Source organism: Penicillium daleae, assembly GCF_028827525.1.
Source record: "Penicillium daleae strain IBT 16125 chromosome Unknown utg000002l_segment0_segment0, whole genome shotgun sequence".
NCBI classification, from domain to species: domain Eukaryota; kingdom Fungi; phylum Ascomycota; class Eurotiomycetes; order Eurotiales; family Aspergillaceae; genus Penicillium; species Penicillium daleae.
This window is the reverse complement of record NW_026623150.1, coordinates 6636497-6657153: the sequence shown is the minus strand read 5'-3', so window position 1 is coordinate 6657153 and position 20657 is coordinate 6636497. Positions and strand designations below refer to the sequence as shown.

General features: G+C 47.9%; 9 protein-coding genes across 9 annotated transcripts; 7 read left to right on the top strand and 2 right to left on the bottom strand.

Annotated features, from left to right (window-relative positions):
* Window positions 1-426: 426 nt before the first annotated feature.
* N7458_003273 (amidohydrolase family protein) lies at window positions 427-1455 on the bottom strand (the record flags this gene model as incomplete). Its single annotated transcript, XM_056906656.1, has 2 exons — window positions 427-1293; window positions 1354-1455. The coding sequence occupies 2 exons, from the start codon at window positions 1453-1455 to the stop codon at window positions 427-429; spliced, it is 969 nt and encodes a 322-aa protein (XP_056770763.1).
* Window positions 1456-1910: 455 nt separating this feature from the next.
* N7458_003272 (amidohydrolase family protein) lies at window positions 1911-3313 on the top strand (the record flags this gene model as incomplete). Its single annotated transcript, XM_056906655.1, has 4 exons — window positions 1911-2321; window positions 2373-2461; window positions 2522-2977; window positions 3031-3313. 4 exons carry the CDS (start codon window positions 1911-1913, stop codon window positions 3311-3313), a joined length of 1239 nt encoding a protein of 412 aa, XP_056770762.1.
* A 493-nt stretch (window positions 3314-3806) lies between these two features.
* N7458_003271 (acetyl/propionyl/methylcrotonyl-CoA carboxylase subunit alpha) lies at window positions 3807-6492 on the top strand (the record flags this gene model as incomplete). The annotated part of the gene is made up of 5 exons (XM_056906654.1): window positions 3807-3958; window positions 4030-4228; window positions 4337-4434; window positions 4492-6124; window positions 6433-6492. The coding sequence occupies 5 exons, from the start codon at window positions 3807-3809 to the stop codon at window positions 6490-6492; spliced, it is 2142 nt and encodes a 713-aa protein (XP_056770761.1).
* Window positions 6493-6609: 117 nt separating this feature from the next.
* On the top strand, window positions 6610-6905 carry N7458_003270 (uncharacterized protein; the record flags this gene model as incomplete). The annotated part of the gene is made up of 2 exons (XM_056906653.1): window positions 6610-6669; window positions 6762-6905. 2 exons carry the CDS (start codon window positions 6610-6612, stop codon window positions 6903-6905), a joined length of 204 nt encoding a protein of 67 aa, XP_056770760.1.
* Window positions 6906-8387: 1482 nt separating this feature from the next.
* On the top strand, window positions 8388-9760 carry N7458_003269 (uncharacterized protein; the record flags this gene model as incomplete). The annotated part of the gene is made up of 4 exons (XM_056906652.1): window positions 8388-8814; window positions 8910-8979; window positions 9075-9500; window positions 9580-9760. 4 exons carry the CDS (start codon window positions 8388-8390, stop codon window positions 9758-9760), a joined length of 1104 nt encoding a protein of 367 aa, XP_056770759.1.
* Window positions 9761-10955: 1195 nt separating this feature from the next.
* N7458_003268 (uncharacterized protein) lies at window positions 10956-11903 on the top strand (the record flags this gene model as incomplete). Its single annotated transcript, XM_056906651.1, has 1 exon — window positions 10956-11903. The coding sequence occupies one exon, from the start codon at window positions 10956-10958 to the stop codon at window positions 11901-11903; it is 948 nt and encodes a 315-aa protein (XP_056770758.1).
* Window positions 11904-12679: 776 nt separating this feature from the next.
* Window positions 12680-13819, top strand: N7458_003267 (serine hydrolase domain-containing protein; the record flags this gene model as incomplete). The annotated part of the gene is made up of 1 exon (XM_056906650.1): window positions 12680-13819. One exon carries the CDS (start codon window positions 12680-12682, stop codon window positions 13817-13819), a length of 1140 nt encoding a protein of 379 aa, XP_056770757.1.
* An 873-nt stretch (window positions 13820-14692) lies between these two features.
* Window positions 14693-14974, top strand: N7458_003266 (uncharacterized protein; the record flags this gene model as incomplete). The annotated part of the gene is made up of 2 exons (XM_056906649.1): window positions 14693-14822; window positions 14883-14974. 2 exons carry the CDS (start codon window positions 14693-14695, stop codon window positions 14972-14974), a joined length of 222 nt encoding a protein of 73 aa, XP_056770756.1.
* A 650-nt stretch (window positions 14975-15624) lies between these two features.
* Window positions 15625-16419, bottom strand: N7458_003265 (uncharacterized protein; the record flags this gene model as incomplete). Its single annotated transcript, XM_056906648.1, has 1 exon — window positions 15625-16419. One exon carries the CDS (start codon window positions 16417-16419, stop codon window positions 15625-15627), a length of 795 nt encoding a protein of 264 aa, XP_056770755.1.
* Window positions 16420-20657: the final 4238 nt, after the last annotated feature.

Sequence of the window (20657 nt, the reverse complement as noted above, 5' to 3'; positions counted from 1 at the left end):
GAAATATGTAGAAGCCACTTTCCTTTTGCAAGCTTGATATGGCGGAACATGGATAAGAAGATTGTGAAAGAGGTGGACTAAAGCAAGGGAAAACTTAGATAGCGCACTGCGTAGTTTTCTCTCAACAACTATATTTCGCCCTAGATCATTGGTTGGCGAGAAGATGAGAGAATGATTTTTTTTTCGGTGGTTTTCGCCAGTGATAGGATTCTGCAGATATCAGGAGTGCCCAACACTTGAATTTGGTGGAAAGATAGATTTTCGCAGGCGGCATACCATAACGGAGTAAGTCTCAGAGCCCGTGAGCACAGTAGGGGAGGGCCAAACGTTATCGGACATCATCCAGTACATATGCAGATCTTAGGACTATTTCACCACCGTCCTCTGAAAAAGCTTGCTTCCATCGTCTTGAAATTCCAGAGACGATCATAGCCCAAGCGACTTTGCATTTCCAGAAAAGATCTTCTGAATCTGTGCCTCTTCAAACATCTCCTTAAACTGAGTATCCATAACGTGGCTTAACCCCTCGACAACTGGCCCCGGGGTGTAGGGGTAGTCACTACCGTAAAGTAAGCGATCTGCCTGGCCTACTCTTAAGTAACCATGAATGAGATCTGGGAACGGCATGCCAGCCAAGTCGAAAAAGAATCGGGTGGTGAATAATTCCTTGACTCGCTCGCTGGTCAATTTCTCACATCCTTGAAGCATCCTGGTCGAGAAAGCAGTAAATCTTTCCACAAGAGGAGGCAAGGTGGCACCGCAGTGAGAAACCAAAAAAGTCAAGCCCTCGAAGCGAGTCACCGTACCCGAAAGAAGTAGATTGACCACGGCACGAGTAGTGTCGAAAAAGTACTCCATCATTGGTGTCGGGTACTGTGCCAAAGGTTTATCAGCATCTGGATTGTCAAGAGAGCAACATTGGGTCGGATGCATGAAAATGACGGCTTTATGATCGTTCATCTTCTTGAAGACTTGGTCGAAACGTGGATCACCCATATAGTAGCCTTGAGCGTTGGTCATAACGGCGAATCCCGAGGCACCAAGTTCCAACGCATGGTCGATTTCCTCGAGAGACCCTTCCACATTGGGCAGGGGAAGGGATGCAAACCAGCCAAATCTACCGGGAAATTGGCGACAGATCCCGGCAATTTCCTCGTTAGTCTCGAAGGTGATTCGCTTCGCGAGTTCGAAGTCGCCTACTTTGAGATGGGTACCAGGCGAGGTAATACTCAGTATGGATCTCTTGATGCCGAGTTTATCCATCAGCGCAATATGGCCTTCTGGAGACCATTCCTACAATGTTACGTTAGTACTTCGGTCGAAATAAGCATGGAGGGAAAAATCAAGACATACTGGGATACATGGCATGCCATCGGGCGTCCCCCAGCCAAGCTCTTCACACCATTTTCTCCAGCCCGGAGGGACGATATGACAATGTGTGTCAATCTTCTCCATCATTCTCTCTGTCTCTCAAACTTCTTAAGATTTACAGCAATATTTGCAGGTTCATCTCATGAAGCCTCAATAGCGACTCCATTCCTTATATAGACAGACCCTTTGGGTTCTCGGCTTCATCGGAACTGTCGGGAAACATAGACCGATCCCGCCGACTCCCCGCCAGTGCGGTCACTCGTTCCGGAGAAAGTGGATAGGTGGTCGTTGACGTGGGTTGTGGGGCTTATGCCTAAAGTGGCTCCGCATTAGGAAATGACCACCTAAATTCCCTGCTATTGGGCATTACTAGTGCTACTTTGCCCAGACATCATGAGTTATGAGGGGGTGGGGATTTATTTCAGCTGCAACTGAGTATTTGTTTGTCAACGGACAAGGCTGCGCTCTCTTAAGATCGAAGTTTCTTCCTTCCATCTCGTCCTCCAGGTTCAAACTCACATCGATTTATCCACATTCCAATGTCGGTGACACTAATATCAAACGCTCGTATTTTTGATGGTGTCTCAGTCATATCAGAGCACGGTCACGTCCTTGTTGAGTCTGGTCGTATTTCACAAATTTCCCTTCGAGAGCCTTTGTCGCCGCCCGCAGACTGTGCGGTTGTCGATGCCAGTGGTTGTACATTATTGCCTGGTTTGATTGATGCCCATGTGCACGTTTTCCGTGACGTCCAGCTCCTTGAGACTGCCATTCAGCATGGTGTTACGACGGTCCTGGATATGCACAACGAGCGCGAATGGTTCAAGGAGATCAATGCGATAACAAACCAGCGTAACGATGTGGCTGATGTCAAGTCATGTTGTTATGGCGCGACAATCAAAAATGGCTGGCCGTCTGCCATTGTTAGACTTGTTTCACAAGAACAAAATGTCCGAAACTCCCCGATTCTGCCAAGACATCAGTTCTCTGACTCTCTTTAGCTGGAGGATCGCATCTCCAAGTGGCCCAATCTCACAGACAAAAAGTCCATCGAGGACTACATTGCTCGTAATAGAGCTGCAGGAGCTACGTATGGTGGAAAATTTGAACAAAGAAAGATTTAGCATTAGCTGACTTCTCATGGTACTAGCTTCACCAAACTCATGCAAGAGGATGGCCATACCATGACCTTGCCTTTTCCAGAGCGACCTGTCCCAACCCCATCGCTGGAAATGCAAAAAATGATTGTCGATGCATCCCACGAGAACGGCATGCTGGCTGTTGCCCATGCCCTAACCAATCACTCCACTCTCCATGTTCTACGCGCGGGTGTCGATGGTTTGGCCCATGCATCTATCGAACCAATCAACGAGGAGATTATTCAAGCATTTAAGAAGAATAATGCTTTTGTCATTCCCACACTAGTCATTCATGCATCTTCCAGTGGTGAGGAGCAGGAGACTCGAGACAGATTTGCCAGTGGCCTACAAGGCCCAGAAAAGGAACATCTGCTTGGATGTCTCCACATCACATCAGAAAAGTTCTCTATCAAGTCTGTGTATGAACAGGTATCTACTCTCAAGAAAGCGGGAATTGACATTCTCTGGTGAGATTATTGTGAAGAGAACATTTTCATATCCATGCTGATCATCATTATAGTGGAACCGATACCTCTATTGACCTCCCTGGTACTCGTGCTGGTGCTTCTGTACACCATGAGCTTTGGATGTATGTGAATCGGTGTGGCTTCACGCCCCTCGAAGCACTTGTCTCGGCAACTTCCAAGATTGTAGATCGTTTTGGCTTCCCGGACCGTGGTCTGATCCAGGAGGGTCGACTCGCAGATCTTGTACTTGTGGCTGGAAACCCGACAGAGTCGATTGAGGCCATAGGCAATATCAAGATTGTGTGGAGAAACGGCGAGGCTGTAGTCAAAAACTGAGGACTACTCGATGTTTTGCATCATCATTCTTTCCCGTCACATGGGCCTTCATCAAGCCAAGATAGTGCCTTTAAGGGTTATCGTATCTTCAGAAATGATTGTTGCCATCATGAGGTGGAACAATGTCCGTCGACAACAAACAAGATTTGATGCTCAAATCCTATGAGTTTACATAGCAGTATCATCCCCCCTTCTTAAGCCCTTCCCATAAGATTCTTACTAAACGAGCCTGGCTGGTCTCCTCCCCAGTATACTTCCCAAACAGGCAAGCGGTATATGCTTAGGTCAGCCTCGGCTTTCCCCGCAATCTCGCTTTGCGTCGGCTCAAGCAGGCCCTCCAGAGCTTCTCCCAAAAGATCAAGACCGCCCTTCCTTCTCCAGCTTCCTCAAATCTTCTCTGTCTTTGATCATGAAAGTGGCCTGAGTCCCAGAATTAGTGGGCAAAGTTCATCCAGCAGCTATACACAACCCTGCGCTGCTCATATCTTCCGCCATGACCCTTTCATCCCTTCTCCGCATTACTCCCCGCCTCACGCCGACCGCGGCCCGCAGGACCGTAAGGGCTGCATCCTCGGTGGCTAGCACATCGCAAGGCAACAAGACCTTGGACTCAATTCTGATTGCTAACCGTGGGGAGATTGCACTGTACGTACGACCAAGTCTCTTTGAGAGTTCCGTGTTGAATTGTATGGAGGATGGGCTGATCATTTTGCTAGGCGTGTTGGACGGACCGCTGCGGAGCATGGAATCCGTGTTACGACACTTTACACTGATCCCGATAGTCGGGCGCAACATGCCTTGAGCACGCCATTTGCATTTAACCTAGGTTCTGTTTCCGCCTACTTGGATGGCGACCGTATCATTGAGATTGCGAAGAAAGAAGGGTGTCGAGGTATTCACCCCGGCTATGGGTTTGTGAGTCGCCCTTATCTGAGCCATACGACTACATCCCGAGTTTATTACTGGCGTTGGAGATATGGAATCGAAAAGACTACTGTGGCTAACAATTCTTGTTCTCCTTAGTTGAGCGAGAACTCCGCCTTTGCTCGAAAATGTACCGAAGCCGGTATTGTGTTCATTGGCCCACCATGGAAGGCAATTGAGGACATGGGTGACAAGAGGTGTGTGAAGCATCACCAACCGAGCGCCCCGCTATACTGTTACTGACAGATATCCAGTCGCTCAAAAGAGATTATGCTCGCGGCGGGCGTTCCCTGCGTCCCGGGATACCACGGCCATAACCAAGACCCTGCCTTCCTCGAAGCCGAAGCCGACAAAATCACATACCCCGTCCTCATCAAGGCCATCAAAGGCGGCGGTGGAAAGGGCATGCGCATTGCTAGCTCAAAAGCCGAGTTTCAGGCTCAGCTGGAGTCGGCAAAGTCGGAAGCTATGAACTCTTTTGGAGATGACCAGGTCTTGGTTGAGAAGTACATCACAACGCCCCGGCATATTGAGGTTCAGGTCTTTGCAGACAAGCACGGCAACTCTGTTGCTTTGGGAGAGCGAGACTGCAGTATTCAGCGAAGACATCAGAAGATCTTAGAAGAGTCTCCGGCTCCTCATCTCCCAGATGCTACGCGAAAGGATATTTGGGCCAAGGCCCGATCAGCTGCACTTGCAGTTGGATACGAAGGTGCAGGCACTGTGGAGTTCATCTTTGACAATGACTCTGGCGAATTTTACTTTATGGAGATGAACACTCGTCTTCAGGTCGAGCACCCCGTCACGGAGATGGTCACGGGCCAGGACTTGGTGCACTGGCAGATCATGGTGGCCGAAGGGGCCCCATTGCCTCTGACGCAAGAGGAAGTGGAAGAGCGTATTGCTCGCAGTGGACACGGTATTGAGGCTCGCATCTACGCCGAGAATCCTGACCAGGGGTTCATTCCTGACTCCGGACGGCTGATCCATGTCCGAACACCCGCGACTACCGAGGATATTCGTATTGACGCCGGTTTCGTGGAAGGAGACGACGTGTCTGCCCACTACGATCCGATGATTTCTAAACTGATCGTTCGTGGCGAGACACGCGAGGAAGCCATCCGAAAGCTCGGGGCGGCGCTCGAGCAGTACGAGGTCGCTGGTCCTGTCACCAACATCGAGTTCCTGAAGACCATCTGCCGGAGCCCTGATTTCATTGCAGGCGCAGTTGAGACAGGCTATATCGAGAAGCACCGCGACGAGCTTTTCGCTCCTAAAACCATCGATGATGAAGTTCTTGCCCAGGTTGCTCTTGCATGCCTGCACCGTGACATGCATTCCGCCGCCGCTGCTCCCTCGGCCGGCCTCGCAGGAACCACGATCGGATTCACGCCCAGCTACCAACAACGGCAGCTGTCCTTTACCTCGTCTACAGGGCCAAACACCGATGGAACAACCTTCAACGTTCGCGTGCAACAAACATCGGATCAAACATTCGACGTTGAGGTCGGCTCCCGCGTCTTCTCTCAAGTAACCAGCACAATGGACCCCGTCTCACGCGTGGTGACCTCGTTCTTCGGCCATACCCGGCTGGACACGACCGTCGTCCAGGACGCGGAAACGGACACGATTATCGCGTTCCAGCGAGGCATGCAGTACCGGCTGGGAGTGCCGCGGGCCAAGTGGATGGAGAAGGCACTGGGCATGAAGGACGTGGCGAACAGCGTGCTAGCGCCGATGCCGTGCAAGGTGCTCCGGGTGGAAGTGCAGGCGGGCGATGTGGTGGAGAAGGACCAGCCGTTGGTGGTCATTGAGAGCATGAAGATGGAGACCGTGATTCGTAGCCCGCACCAGGGGACGATTGCGCGCGTGGTTCATCAACAAGGTGTAAGTCACATGGTTCCTTCCCCTCTTTCCCCTTTCCCTTTCCCCTTTTGCGGCTGGCCTTTTCAACCTGGGCTACCTCTGCTCCTCGAGTTCTGGTCTGGACCGAGTGGTGGCCATTGCGCAGTTGGGGGCAGCTCATGTGGTCGGGTCGCGTGATCCTGCTGTGATCTGTTCACTGCCGAAATTGCGGGGGAATCTCCAGCAGCCCCTGATAATGCCCACCCGCGAGCAATTCGGGGGAGAAAAAGCACCAAAATTCGCCAACTATCTTTTCAAAATTATGAAGATCTGACTAACGTGCGTTACAGGATCAATGCAAGAGTGGCACTCCCTTGGTCGAATTCGCCGAAGAACCAGAGTCTGCGTAAAAGATAAATTTGTGCTTTCGCATTGGAGTTTATGGGAGCATTGTATTTACGATCATAAAGTATAGTTTGATTTTTATGAATGTGATATTTCATTAGAGCAATAAGATCCTCGGTATTATGACTGTTGGTCAGTTTAAGGCTCGCGATGGGGATGCCATTTGGGAAGAGCAGCATACTGTACGTACCGTATTTCCCCGCCCGGTGAGATTCTGCACGTACCCAGCAAGCTGTTTTGGCAACCTTTCCTACATAAACTAATCATGGACTAGGGCCCTCTGGAGATTCACTTCAGCTACCTACTATGTATCGCTATCGCAGGGGCGCTGATCCTGTCTGCGCCTTACGAAGGCCTTCGTCATATTATGCTCATCATGGCCGTCCACGAGGATCTTGCTATCTCGGGCCAATGCTAATCAGACCTCACGATGTGAATTACAGAGACTCGAGGCAAGTGGAACCGGTTCATACAATAATACAGTAGGTTACCAACGCGCTCGGCCGTAGCCAAAAACATCCATCCTTCAAGAAATCGTGTTTCCAATAATATCCACTGTATACGTGCAAATCCAACCTGTACACATCTGATTTGGCAACCAGTTACTGACCCCCACCAAGCATAATCGCATAGTCTATATCGTCATTTTAGGACGTGGGAGCCTTGCCACCTTCGCCTAGGCACCATACCGCATCCGGCATGTTCGGTACGGGTAACTGGTACATGTGGATAGGGGGCCATTTACCCGGCAGGGGAACTTGGTACCTGGACTCGACAGGTCTAAGGGCCCAGGACGTGGCGAAAGAAATGCGTTGGAGGGCATTACTAGTGGTGGGATACAGATAGGGTGGCGATAATGCGCCATCGTAGCGGGGTTAGATCTCAAACAAAGCAGAAAAAGCAATTGCAATTACGATATTGTAGAAGAGTCCAAAGTCCGTGGGTGGTGTAGTCGGAGATATTCTGACGGCTAATTGAACAGCTACCGTAGGATTTTCATTTCAAATGGTCAGTCTCGGAATAACACAGTCTAATGAGGTGTATAAAGGAGAAGATTGCAAAATCTGCCTTTTCTTCTACTATACAGACTTTGTCCTCTGCATTATTGGACTGACTCCGTACTTTTGTCCACAGCCTCGATCGATCGACTGGGGCCTGGGCGTTTGGGGCTGTAAGAACTGCGTCCACCTGACATCACTACTTAGCGCTGCTTTAAGAACTGGCCTCCTTTTTCATTATTTCATAGGGAATACACCTTAGCTTAACCCATAATTTACTCCTGCACAGTCCATACTTCAAGGCTAGTCGAAACAATCCATAAATTCCGTGAACTCAATTGCTCATCCACTCGCTGACGCCACGTCCATTGACCATTGGAAGCGGACGTCTCGAAGGATTGGGCCTATCATTGTCAGAAATATGATAGAAGGTATTAGATAATAAGACACTAATCATTTATCGTTCGTGTTAACTAGTTAGGTATGATTATCATTAACTCTTATAAATATTGTGGGTGTTTGACCGCAAGTGGCGCATTCCCCAGCTCCTGGTCCAGAAGCTCGAGCTTCCATCCCTGTCAATTGGTCACTTGGTCAGCCTTCAATGGAAAGGAAAGTTAAAGAATTAATTTTTTTTCAGCCTTTAAAACTTGGATATCTTCTCTGGCAATCTGACAAATGTACATGTAGCTTCCCCTCTTCTGACGTCTCCTTGATTTCCGATCTGTTCTCCCTGGTGACTTCTTGACCATCCCTACTTTTGCGCACGCATACTTCCTCCTTAGAAGCTGACGAGGACCCAATCGTCCTGCAACATATACCATCAATTGGTCCCAAATCCTCTTTTGAATCCCTCTAACGCCTGCAGCCTAAGCTTCAGAAATCCGAAGCTATTCACAATCATGTTCAACCGTACGGTCGCTCGCTCGGCCATAAAGGCCTTCAACACAACAGCGCGCCCAGCAACACGCGCAACATTCACCCGCCCACTCTCCTACACCTCAACCCGCGCCAACAAGAAAAACGATCCCAAGAGCGACCCTTTACTCGCCGCCACCAATCAAGCCCCAGATGGCGCATCCGGCGAACATGAGGGCCAATTCGCCCGTACCGATGAGAGCGTGCAGATCGAGTACCCGCCCGACAGCGAGATGCCCGCCCAGCCCGTTGTGCAGGGCCGCGGCGGCATGCATTTCAAGCGCACTCTGGCCCAATTCTCCCTTGAAAGTAAGGTCAGCATAGTGACTGGTGGTGCGCGTGGTTTGGGTCTAGTTATGGGACAGGGCTTGGTGGCCTCAGGCTCGGATTTGGCTATTGTCGATCTGAATAGTATGTTTGCCCTTGCTAAAGCTGCTCCAGTTTTAACTAGCCCCGCTATGGGTCTCTATCTATATTTCTGGCTAGGTACTAATTGTTGCATGCAGAGGCTGAGGCTGAGGAGCAGGCTGAGAAGCTTGTCGAGCAATTCCGCAAAGAAAACCCAGGTCTAGAGCAGTAAGTTCCGACCATTCCAGCTAAATACTCCCCTCCCCACCCTGATCACTATCGGACTATCTTGCTACAAGTGGCTAACTCAGCCTATCCCGCAGGATGCCCACGGTCACAGCACACTACGCCGATGTCGCAGATCCAGGCTCCGTGAACGAAGCCCTCGCCGAAGTCCTAGCCAAACACAAGCACATCGACAATCTCGTCACATCTGCCGGGTTTACTGAAAATTTCGACGCGATCAGCTACCCATTCGACCGCATGAAGAAGCTCTGGGGCGTCAATGTGGACGGCACGTACTTATTCGCCACGGGCGTGGCCAAGCATCTCATGGAGCGCAAGGCTCCTGGCAGTATTGTAATGATTGGATCCATGTCCGGTTCGATCGTTAACGTGCCTCAACCTCAGGCGCCGTATAACGCGGCCAAAGCTGCTGTGCGCCACCTGGCGGCATCACTGGCTGTCGAATGGGCCGGCCACGGCATTCGGGTTAATTGCATCAGCCCGGGTTACATGTTGACTGCACTGTGAGTGTTTCTCTGTGAGATCTTTGGAGTAATTGCAGAGTATCTGTTGCTAATGCGTTCATTTCTTCCTTCACTACAGTACCCGTAAGATCCTCGACGAGAACCCCCAACTCCGCGATAAGTGGACCTCCCTCATTCCCGTTGGAAAAATGGGGACCCCTGAGGATCTGATGGGCGCTGTAACCTTCCTTCTTAGCGATGCCTCCAAGTACATCACGGGCGCGGATCTCCGTGTCGACGGTGGATACACCCTGACTTAGGTGTGCGGCACGCTTGGTCCTGGGCCCTTTCGAGCGTGTCTATCTATCAACAGCTAAATTGCATGATATACGATTTTTTTTTCTGGATTTTGTCATGAATGCAATATAGAGCGATTCTGCTTTTGATTATTTCATTTCTTTTCGTCTTACATATGTACACCGAAAATATTCCTCTGTTAACTTCAGCTGCGCGCATCTGTCCATCTTCCCAAATCATCCCCTCTCAGACAAGTCTATTCGTCGGTTATGGCAGGTAAAACAAGTTGTGTTGCCTGCAATTATCACTCATTGGTCTAAGTTCTGATTGATTATAGCAAATTTTGAGGCCAGCGATTTTTATTTAGCGGCATTCGATCGGCCCTGCTTTGTTTTGATCCTCCAGGTTTATTGACATCATCGTCCTCGTGAATTGGGGGTAATAGCTTGGTTTGATTGGCCAGCGTGTCGGGGTTGCGGGGAACCCTGAGCTGTTAGATGAACTTTATGGGGTACGTAGGAGTAGATAAAGTACTAGATACAAAAACAAATACATAGCTGTCTATGTATCTACAAAGACAGGCTGTTACTAGTACTACGTCTTTCAGCTTTCAGAGAAATGCTGAATTTGGCGTCGCTGGGGATATGGATTCTATGATTCTAAACCGTGTTAAGAAATGTCAGTCTGACCTTGAAGCCGAGCCCGTTGGTATCGATTTATGTACGATTTGACTATTCTGGAATGCGATATCGGATCCGGATGAAGGATCCAAGAAAGCAGACGTAAATTGATTATCTGAAGGTTTCGAACTATCTTACTTTTGGCTACTTATGCTGAGTACTAAGCTTGTTGGTGAAACCCCACGACCTCTAGGTATTGCAATATCTCGTTTCTAATGGGATCGTTCAGTGTGTGACCCTAGTAGATTTAGCTGAAGCGAAGGAGTGGTGCTCAATATATGCTTACATCCTCGCTCTCAATATGAAACGGGGATTGACAGAAATCATTTCGACCAGCTCGGCCCTGATTACCTTATTCATACTGCAGATGGGATTATCATTCTTGGCTTTACCCTAATCTCTCTGTTATCTCCGACTACTAATCCCTCTATATCACGGATTGTCTTGCGAGAAAATCATACGAGATTTTTCAAGCTTAAATAAACATGTTGGATATTCCTCGTCTCCATTCCGACTCATTCACAGTCAATTTTGGACCATGCGTGCCAATTTAGCTCTGGCATTGCTAGCCAGCTCTACTTTTGCGCAGGCCACGTTTCAGCTATTCAATTTCTCTAGCTACGTTGATATCGAAAATAGCGCTCTTCGCCCCAATGGTCATCTTCTCCTCACTACCTTCGACCAAGGCCGCCTCTACACCCTTGACCCGTCTAGTCGCGCCCCTGAGGCTCATCTAGTCGCCGCCCTCCCTGGAGCCACCGCTCTATGTGGAATAACAGCCATTGACCATGACAAATTTGCGATCGTTGGGGGTATCAGAGGCAGCTACAGCTACACAAACGAGACTATCTATACTGTCGACTTTACCCGAGATACTGTTAAGCCGATCATCCACACGGTCGCTCGAATCCCTAATGCTGCGATGCTGAACGGCATGGCTTCCCTACCAACCCAACCACACATCGTTCTGATCGCGGACTCGCGGCTTGGGTGTTTGTTTCGCATCGATACAAAAACGGGTATATCGAAAATAGCCTTCAAGGACGATTCTCTAGCTGCCCCCGCGAATGCAAGCATTCCAATCGGTATCAATGGGTTAAAGGTCGCCCGAGGCTACGTGTACTTTACAAACACAGCACGGGGGACGTTCTCACGGGTCTCAGTCAGCGCGGATGGTCTTGATTTTGGCGATGTGGAGCTAATCGCTACTTTGAACATGGACGCTACCGGTGGGGACTGGGATGACTTCGCCTTGGATACAGACGGCGTCGCGTATGTTGCACAGCCTGATAATTCCATCGCAAGAGTTGAGCCGGATGGCCAACAGGCTATTGTTGCAGGTGGAGGAGGGACCAAAGATATCATCGGGCCTACTTCCGTTCAAATTGGGAGAAATGGAACATTATATGTGACCACGCGCGGTGGAACTGTTGATGGTATCTCGTATAGTGGTCAAGTAGTTGAGGTACAACTGGTTGGAGTTTAGTCAGTGCAACCTTTGTTTATCAAGACAACACCTCATCCTTGAGAGACCGTTCAGAGCACTCGCGCATGAAATCGTTAAAAGCCTCGCAATCTAGAACTTGTATCGAAAGCCGAGCTTCTCCCGATCCGTTGGTTGCCGCAAATTGACAAATTTTAGATCAGCGGTATCATGATGCCCAGTGTAAGTTTCGGGATCTTGCAGAGTTTCGGAATTCATCCTACACCCTTGGCTTTCGTTGCGTTTTAGATCTTGTCCATTTCAGGCCACCCATGTCATAGGATACTTCAAGGTTGCAATATGCGGATATGGGATTCAAGAATGTGAGCATCGCTTGAGGAGGTGAGATTATGCGAATGATGTTCTGCGTGTTGGTCAAGGTAGTATTCGATCTCTCAAAATGAAGTTGAATGCATGGAAATCTACGGAGTGATAGGCCAGCTATCCTTGCATGCATGCCCACATCTCGTTCGCCAAGACAACTCGTATTCGGCAGCCCACAGTCACTCGTATTGATCTGAGTCTAGACACGGAAACCGGGGATACTGGTCATTCTTTGCGTCACTGCAGATGATCTTCAAGTAGTCCATATTCTTTGTTTTCGGAATAAACCAGAGGAGGAACCTCTTATGTGTGTTTAGGTTTGTCTCTTAACGCTCGTAACATTGGGTCGCCACAGCTACTTAACAACCTGGCGCCCTGAAATACCCCCTAGCATTTCACTTTTATATCCATCTAACTGACCAAATTACCTTGAGATCTCGAAAAATCTCGACAGCATGTCGATCATCCATGGACACTGCGAGCCCGCATTTAACAAAGTGCGGGATCTCCTTGAACAAAACATTCTCTCGAATGAGGAGTTGGGTGCTTCTCTCTGTGTCAACATTGACGGCCAAGATGTCATCAATCTATGGGGTGGTTTTGCCGATCGGGCACGATCAAAGCTCTGGAAAGAAGATACAATTTCAATTGTCTGGTCAACTTCGAAATGTATCACCAATCTTGCAGCACTCATATTGATTGATCGGGGGCTCCTTGACCCATTCGCCAGCGTGTCTAAGTACTGGCCCGAATTTGCAACCAACGAAAAGACTATCGTCCAGGTTTGGCATGTTCTGACACATTCCGCCGGTCTTCCTGCTTGGCAAAGAACAACGACTATCGAGGAAGTATACGATGTGACGAAGGCAAATGCGCGCCTCGCTGGCTCACCACTGTGGTGGATATCAGGCACCGTGACCGGCTACCATCCCATTACCCAGGGGCATATCATTAGCGAGCTTGTTTTGCGAGTAACGGGCAAGCGTGTGCGAGAATTTATTGCACAAGAGCTTGCGGGGCCACTCAACGCCGATTTTCAACTCGGTGTGCTGGAGAAAGATCGCTCTCGTGTGGCAGAGATTATATCTCCCGCACCATTAGATCCGCAGCCCGACTTCGACATAGACGGGATTGCAGGGCGCGCACTTACCACCCCACCTATACAGGCAGAGATAGCCGAGACTACGGCATTCTGGGATGCAGAAATGGCTTCTGGCAACGGCTTTGGGACTGCTCAAGGCATAGCTCGGATCCTTTCCGCCATATCACTGGGTGGAACAGTCGACAGCAAGAAACTTCTCCGTTCCGAAACGGCGCAACTAGCGACCAGCGAGCAGGTCAGCGGGAAGGATCTGGTTCTGGGGACTGATGTCAGATTCGGGATGGGATTTGGACTTCGTGTGGAGAGTGGAATGGCTTGGATTCGTGAAGGTAGTTGCTACTGGGGTGGCTGGGGAGGTTCTCTCGCTATTATGGACCCGAAAAACAAGATGACGATATGCTATGCCCCGTCGCGCATGCAGAATTCTGGCCCTAGGGGGGATCCACGGGCAGAGTCATATGTCAAAGCTATCTACGAAGGCATTGGTAAATGAGTACGATACGTTGCCTGAATTCAAGGACCCACACGTACTGTCACAGCGTGCTTGACACCGTGAGTTCCATATTTCCAGCCGCCATAGAGATCAACATTTCTACCTCTTTCATTCATAAATGATTCTTGGAATCTTCTAAACCTCAGGTTGGTACACGGGGTTGATGATACATAATCCATTCTTTGTTTCTAGTTGAGGGTGATGCCAACTTCCTTATATGAACGCCTTCCCGTTTCACCCGTCTCACTGCTGAGCGTGTATTATCATTATCATCCCTAACCGTTGCCCTAAAGAAGCCTCCCGATATACCATGTAGCCTTCTAGCTGTTTTGTAAGTCCTTATCTCTTGTGCTTAAACGAACATCATTCATGCTAAAGTCTTCCTCGTCCTCGTTTCCTTTTCACCGCCGCACCTTGGACTGTTCTACGAACTTGAGCAGGCTGGATTGATCATGTCTTAATGTTTTATTTCTTTAGTAGTTACGCTAGCACTCATGAATCTATTCTCCCTCTCTACCATCTTACCTAGAGATCTAAATAATACCAATAATACATCTCTTCTGATTATTCTAACAACATGATACACCATTGGATCCGAAACGCTGATATTCTTTGTTGTAGGACCATTGAACTTTATCAGACTTTAGTTTTAGAAGCGTACGGTGGTCAATCTGGCACAACGTTTGCATTTTAGGTCCTGAAGTGGTTAGTCTGAATGATGCGACTCGTAGGACCTATCAGGCTTCGCTTAATCGGCGATATGAGAGCCCATACTTCATAAGGTACAGATGCTGATCGTGATACTTGAGACTTCGACCTTCCTCTGCAACATTCATCCCATCTTTCTTCTGATGAAATAACATCAACACAACCATGTCTACAACTTGTTCGCTCCCAGACGTCGAGCTGGGGCTCCTGGAGGACCTTTATATGCCGTCCATCCAGGACAAGATCGATGCCCTCGAAGAGGACAACGTTCCAGTCATTTATGGCCTCTGGACAAGTATGTCTTTACCTGGTCCCGTTTCATCTACTGCTGTACTGACGTTATTTCATAGTATAGAGCTGCCTACCTGCTACCGAGACCAACCGGCGGCTGAAGAATCTCTTCTGGAGAGTCTGGAGCAATCGTACTCTCCAGAAAAATGTCAATAAGGAGATTCTGATGCAGCTGGTCTGGCGCATCGAGAACCCCACAGGCCTCATCTAGGTCTAAAAGACAGCTAGAGGGTAGCCAGTAAGTAGTAGTGACAAGATCCCCTGCTCATACCCTAACACATCGCTCCGTTTTCTACCTCTCTTTGAATCTCATTCCGTTGAGAATTCCGCATCATGCATCTTCACACATACATGACTTCAGCCTTTCGTCGAATGATTATCTTAACGAAAAACCATTGATTGGAACTTCACTAAGTGGCGTGTCCCTAACCCCGATATGAAGTCGCCTTATTCTGTGGAGGCCCCGCGCCCGAGTTGGAGGCTACCCTGGGGTCGGTGGACGTTGAGATCCCCCTAACCATGTAATGGCCTCTTCAGGGCGCACTATGTATACAATGAGATTGGATAAAATTTTTGAACAAACAGAATCTGGATTCTTAAAATTTACCATTGTAAAATGAAGTAGAATACCCCCGTTTCCAGCTAATAAACCTAGCAAGAACTCCAAACACCTGAACTCCCTCCATCAGACGATGACAAATAAGTAACGCCGAGAAAATCTTCATCTCCACACATCCTCCCCTCTATGGCCCAGCATCATAAGCTCAATAAGCTCATCGAGAAGATCTTACACTATGAAAGCTAACTCAAATCTGCTCAGCCTTCTCAGCATCCACCATCGCAGCACCATCCGCTGCCCGTCGACTCTTCAGCCAGCGCAGCAACACCCACGACGCGGTAACAACCCACATCATAAGATTAACCAGGTCAATCCAGACAGCATGGCGCATCCGGTTAATCTTCGACACATCACCGAGTCCCGAATCGGAACTCGAGGTCGAAGTTGAAGTCGAATCGGTATCCCGCTTCCCGGAGTCCTTAGTGGCGGAAGGATACACGCCGATATACATCTTCCCAAATATTCCAAACAGCGTCAACCACAGGATGCACAGGATAAATTCCCAGACAAACTGGGGCAATTTGAGCTTCGGGTTAGGCGGAGGGTTGACACGGCGTGTCAGGAAAGGCAGGATTATATGCATAGCAGCCGTGCCGGTCGCCAAAAAGGCCGTTATCATGGCAAATACCCATTTCGCATGCCATGTATGTCCGTCCTCATGGTCATGACGGACATCCTTGCCATATAGGCCAATGACGGTCAATCCAAAGACGAATTGCAGGAACCGCACGCCAGAGACGAACATGCCCATCAGCTTGGTGCTCTTGCTAATGGGTTCGGCGTTAGTTGGGTACTGGATGTCTGCGCCGGGTCCGACGTTGGGAGGATAGTTGGACATTTGGATGGGGGGCTCGGGGCCGTAGTTGGGGGCGTAGCCGGGTTGCTGGAATTGGTCGGCTTGCTTTGCTTGTTTTTTGGCTGCGTGGTGCTTTTTGGCTTTGGAGAGGCCGAATTTGACCAGGGGAACGACAAGGAAGGACATTTTGTTGGTGATGGATTGTTGGGGATAGAGAAATGCGATTGAAGAAGTGGAAATTTGGAAGGGAATGTATGTTTGTATCTCAAAGAATGACTCGAGAGTATTTGTTCAAAGGTTGGTAGGACTGCGCACAGCGCGGAGATGTGTCGTCAGGACTGGCTGAGATATGTGTACGGTATATAAATGTATGAAAAGCCAAAGAAATGCAAAGGCGGCAGGCTTTGAATAGACCAGGGCAGCCTAGAGTCCAGATATAAGCGTCGAAGTGCAAAGACGAGTTTTAGGCAAGTAAATAGGCAGCGGTCATCAACCAGGATAGACCAACAACCGACTCAAAGAAAGAAGAGTATCTGGACCAGATCAATGAAAGATCAAACAGATGAATTAGAGACTCGAGTCTCGAATGAAAGAGATGCGCAAAGAAAAGTGTAATGAAACAAAAGGAAAGTCGTCGTCGTTGCTGATTCTCGTTTCATACTGGGTCTTCTTCACCACTTTATACACAATCCTCAACCCACTACTCTAACCATCCTCTTCAGCAATAAGTTCCAATCCCATTCTTCAAAGAACAGTGTTTCTATTTTCCGTCATGCCTGAAACCAAGCTCCCCTGGCGCCTCTTTGGCACGGCAAGCGGGTTAGCTCGCGACTCCACCGCGTCGGCTACTCATTCTGTCCGTTCCGCTCCTCCACACACTGAAGGGCTGCCAAAGAAAGATGAAACGCAGCTTCCGTAGGGCTAGACAGAAATAAACATTAGGCACCTTGTCTGAAGTGGAGCCGCCGAATCTGACGCGGGAGCTGATACGGGATGGCGATTAGCAGGGTCTGAGATGGATCGGCGCTAGGGTTCAGTTCGCGCGCGCCAACAGGAGGAGCATTGCGGTTTCAGTGTTGAACTGCTTCGTCAATTGAGATCCAATCAGATTAGCGGTGCTAAATATACGATACGAAATGTTGCATGATTGGATAGTCTCTCTTTTCCTTAATATTTGGAGTTTTGGCAGGGCGATCCGGATCTAGAGCGCTAACAATAGCCGGGAAACAAAGAATCAATCGGAACCACCAGGATTGCCTCAACTCCCATTTCCAGCTTCACCAGCTTCATTACACCTCTTCTAGACAACATGATTGACACACGATCTTCGAAGCGTCTACGAAAGGATATCCCAATTCTGATCTAGGCCTCAATGATATTTCTGATACAGTCGATAGCGTAAACGGCTTCTACCCTACTGATCGCTTTACTTTTCTTAGGCCCCACTGCCAAGGCACTAGTATGTGGCCTTTACCCCACTGCCATTTAAAATAGATATAATTAGTGAATATAACAATACTAATACCGTATAATGTAAAGAGGTTACAAAACGACTTTCTTCCTATCATACAGTGACGTTCCATAAATATTTAAACCCCTAATACACACCGCCCAGTATCGGCCTTACCGCCTACTATAACTAGGTAGCTCGAAAATTGCAAGATTAAGAAACCCACGATGAGGCCACAATTTTGCGCTATAATATGGGTATAGAAAGCTGTATGTATAGCTAACTCCCATATCTCATTCAATTTTGTATTTATTGCTTGGAAATCAGGTATTTAGACTCTTGAGTGCAAGCTTTTTGCCAGCAGAATATTATGTAATCAAAGGAATAGGGCTGGGGGTTAAAAATTAATGGACCATGAATGTAGCTTGGTAAGAACACCCAGCACAGATCTGGTTAGTCAATAGGCAGAAATAGCTAAAATTGATGTCAGCTATGCTATTTATCCTATAACGATACAGACGACGGTAAAGAGACAAAGTGTGATAGATTCGGGTACGTCTCCTGTCAGATGCGGAGTTACGTATGGACGACAAAAATCATAGCATCGTTATCGAGATAATGTATTAAAGGATAATAGGAACTGCCTCGAACTACGTTTTCCAGAGGCCTGTGGGGTCATGGAGCTTTAGGTCTTACGGAAGACAGTAGATCGGCAACTGCATGTGCTCAACAGTATCGGAGGGGACTCCACCCCCGATACCGACCATCAATCCGATTCTAAGTGACTTGGAGAAGGTGCGAAGCATATTATTTGCGACCGTAGTAGCCGAAGTAGTTCCGTACTAGCCTCCAGGGAGGCAGGCGATTACGACGTGGTGTTTGCCGATCCGGCCTAGCGTGTAGGTATTTGAGTCGGCTGCATCTTGCTCGTCGAGAATTCCAAATTTCTCATCAAGCATTTCAGCTGCAGCTGTAGCCTCGATCGGAAGGGCACAGATCCAGCCGATTTGGAAGGCATCTTTGGGAGGACGGGCCATGTAGAAGGCTAGTGTGGTTTTGCAAAAGAAGTTCTTTCAAGATGAGTAGTAGGAAAAGTTGAAAATCGAACAGACTTAAAATCAGAATAGTGGAGCCATATAAACAAATCGAATCAACCACCATTCTATTTACCCCCATGGGATAGGGATGGCTATTTGAATATGTTATAATACAAAAAAATAAGCTTAATTATTATTTGAGAGGAATAATAAGAGGCTATATATATATTATAGAGTCCAAGTTGATTGTAAATCAACTTAGTCTTTCCTATACATTGAGCAGGAATCACTTCCGATGTTGCGGCTTCATTTCTAAGCAGCAACAGCCTTATATCACGACAGAATGTACTAGGCTATAAAAGGGCTTAGGAGTATTGTTTAAGGTTAGAAATAATTACTTCTTATCAAAGTAAAAAGCAAAACGGAGTATAAGTTTAGTACATATAAAATATCACTCTTTAGTCACAGTAGAGGCTATAATCTTAGACAGAATGTTCTTGCAACTAGCAGATATCGAGGTTTCTAGATATTTCCATCGCAGTCTCTCTATTTCCTAACTACCCAATAGGATTATCATCAATATAAGTCAATTCATAATTTTCACAACGTAGGGTTTGTAAAGCCTTTAAGGCATAAATACTAGAGCCTTTAATATTATATTTGTCGTTGCCTAGATAGAGCGTATTATTGAACGGCGCACTCACCGGGCTAAAGGGCAACTATACGGCTATCTACTATCCCCGCTTTGTACTAGCTCCGACAATCCAAGACGTACACAGTCTTTTTGAAGTACTCTTCACAGAAACCCCTAAATGATAAAACTGCAGATTTTTTGGGAGTCATAGATCGTATGTTGTCGTTTTGCATCCGCTTCAGACAAGATATAAAGTAATCAACCTGGTTTTCGATTATAAATAGAAGGCTGCCCAACACGGTACCGTTCGGACTAAGACTCATGAAGAAATTAGGAAAATCATCTACAGTCATAGAAAGATAGGTCCCCGGGTTCCCTATCTCCGTCTATTTACTTTACAGACTTGTTCTATTCTTACCTACTATCTGGAACCGGGGGAAGAAATTGGTATTAAATCCTGTCGCGCAAATGATTGCGTCAACAGGTCGGTTTGTACCGTCTACACAAACAATACTATGTTTATCAATTCTTGCGATCGGGGAGGTAATAAGCTCTGTTTTAGGATCAACAAGAGCTTCTAGATACCTAGGGCCCGGGGTAGGCCGTCGACAGAGAGGTATATAATCAGGGATAAAGGCATCTGCAATATCCAATCTTTTAATCAAACCCTTTCAGATTGTTGAGAAGCTTGCGAACCAATTGGTGATTTCTGATATTTACGCACCAAATCTTCGGTCGCGTACACCAACGCCTACTTCTACACCTTCTCCGCCACTACCTAATCTCTCTTCCTCTAGTGTTGAAAATAGCCCTCCAAAATCTATTGAAGCACTAGAGAAGAACCAGGCGAAAATTTACAAACACCTCAATTCCCCCTCAGAGAAGATGCAGCGAGATCTTGCCAAAATTTTTACCCATCAGCGGGAGAAGCTTGAAGACCTTGCCATGACCCATGATACAATCCAGCGAATTAGGGCCGCGCAGGTGCCTCAACAGCGGCAATATACTAAGCGGCAGGTTAAATCGCTTGGCCAGGATGGTATATTGAAGCCTCGCGATGCAAATCGGTCAATTCACGATAGAAAGATCAAAGATGCGTCCGCGGCGGAGAGGAAGCTAGAGAAGCAGTTTGAAAAGGTGTATGGGTTTAAACCTACCAAGAGGACCGAAGAGAGTATTCAACGGGCAATTGATAATGAGAGAGAAGCAAGAGAGCGAGGAGAGCCATTCTTTTTTGATAGATAGCTAGTGTGGTTGGTTAATTGCATGGTTTATTCGAAAATTCACGAAGAAATTGTGATCA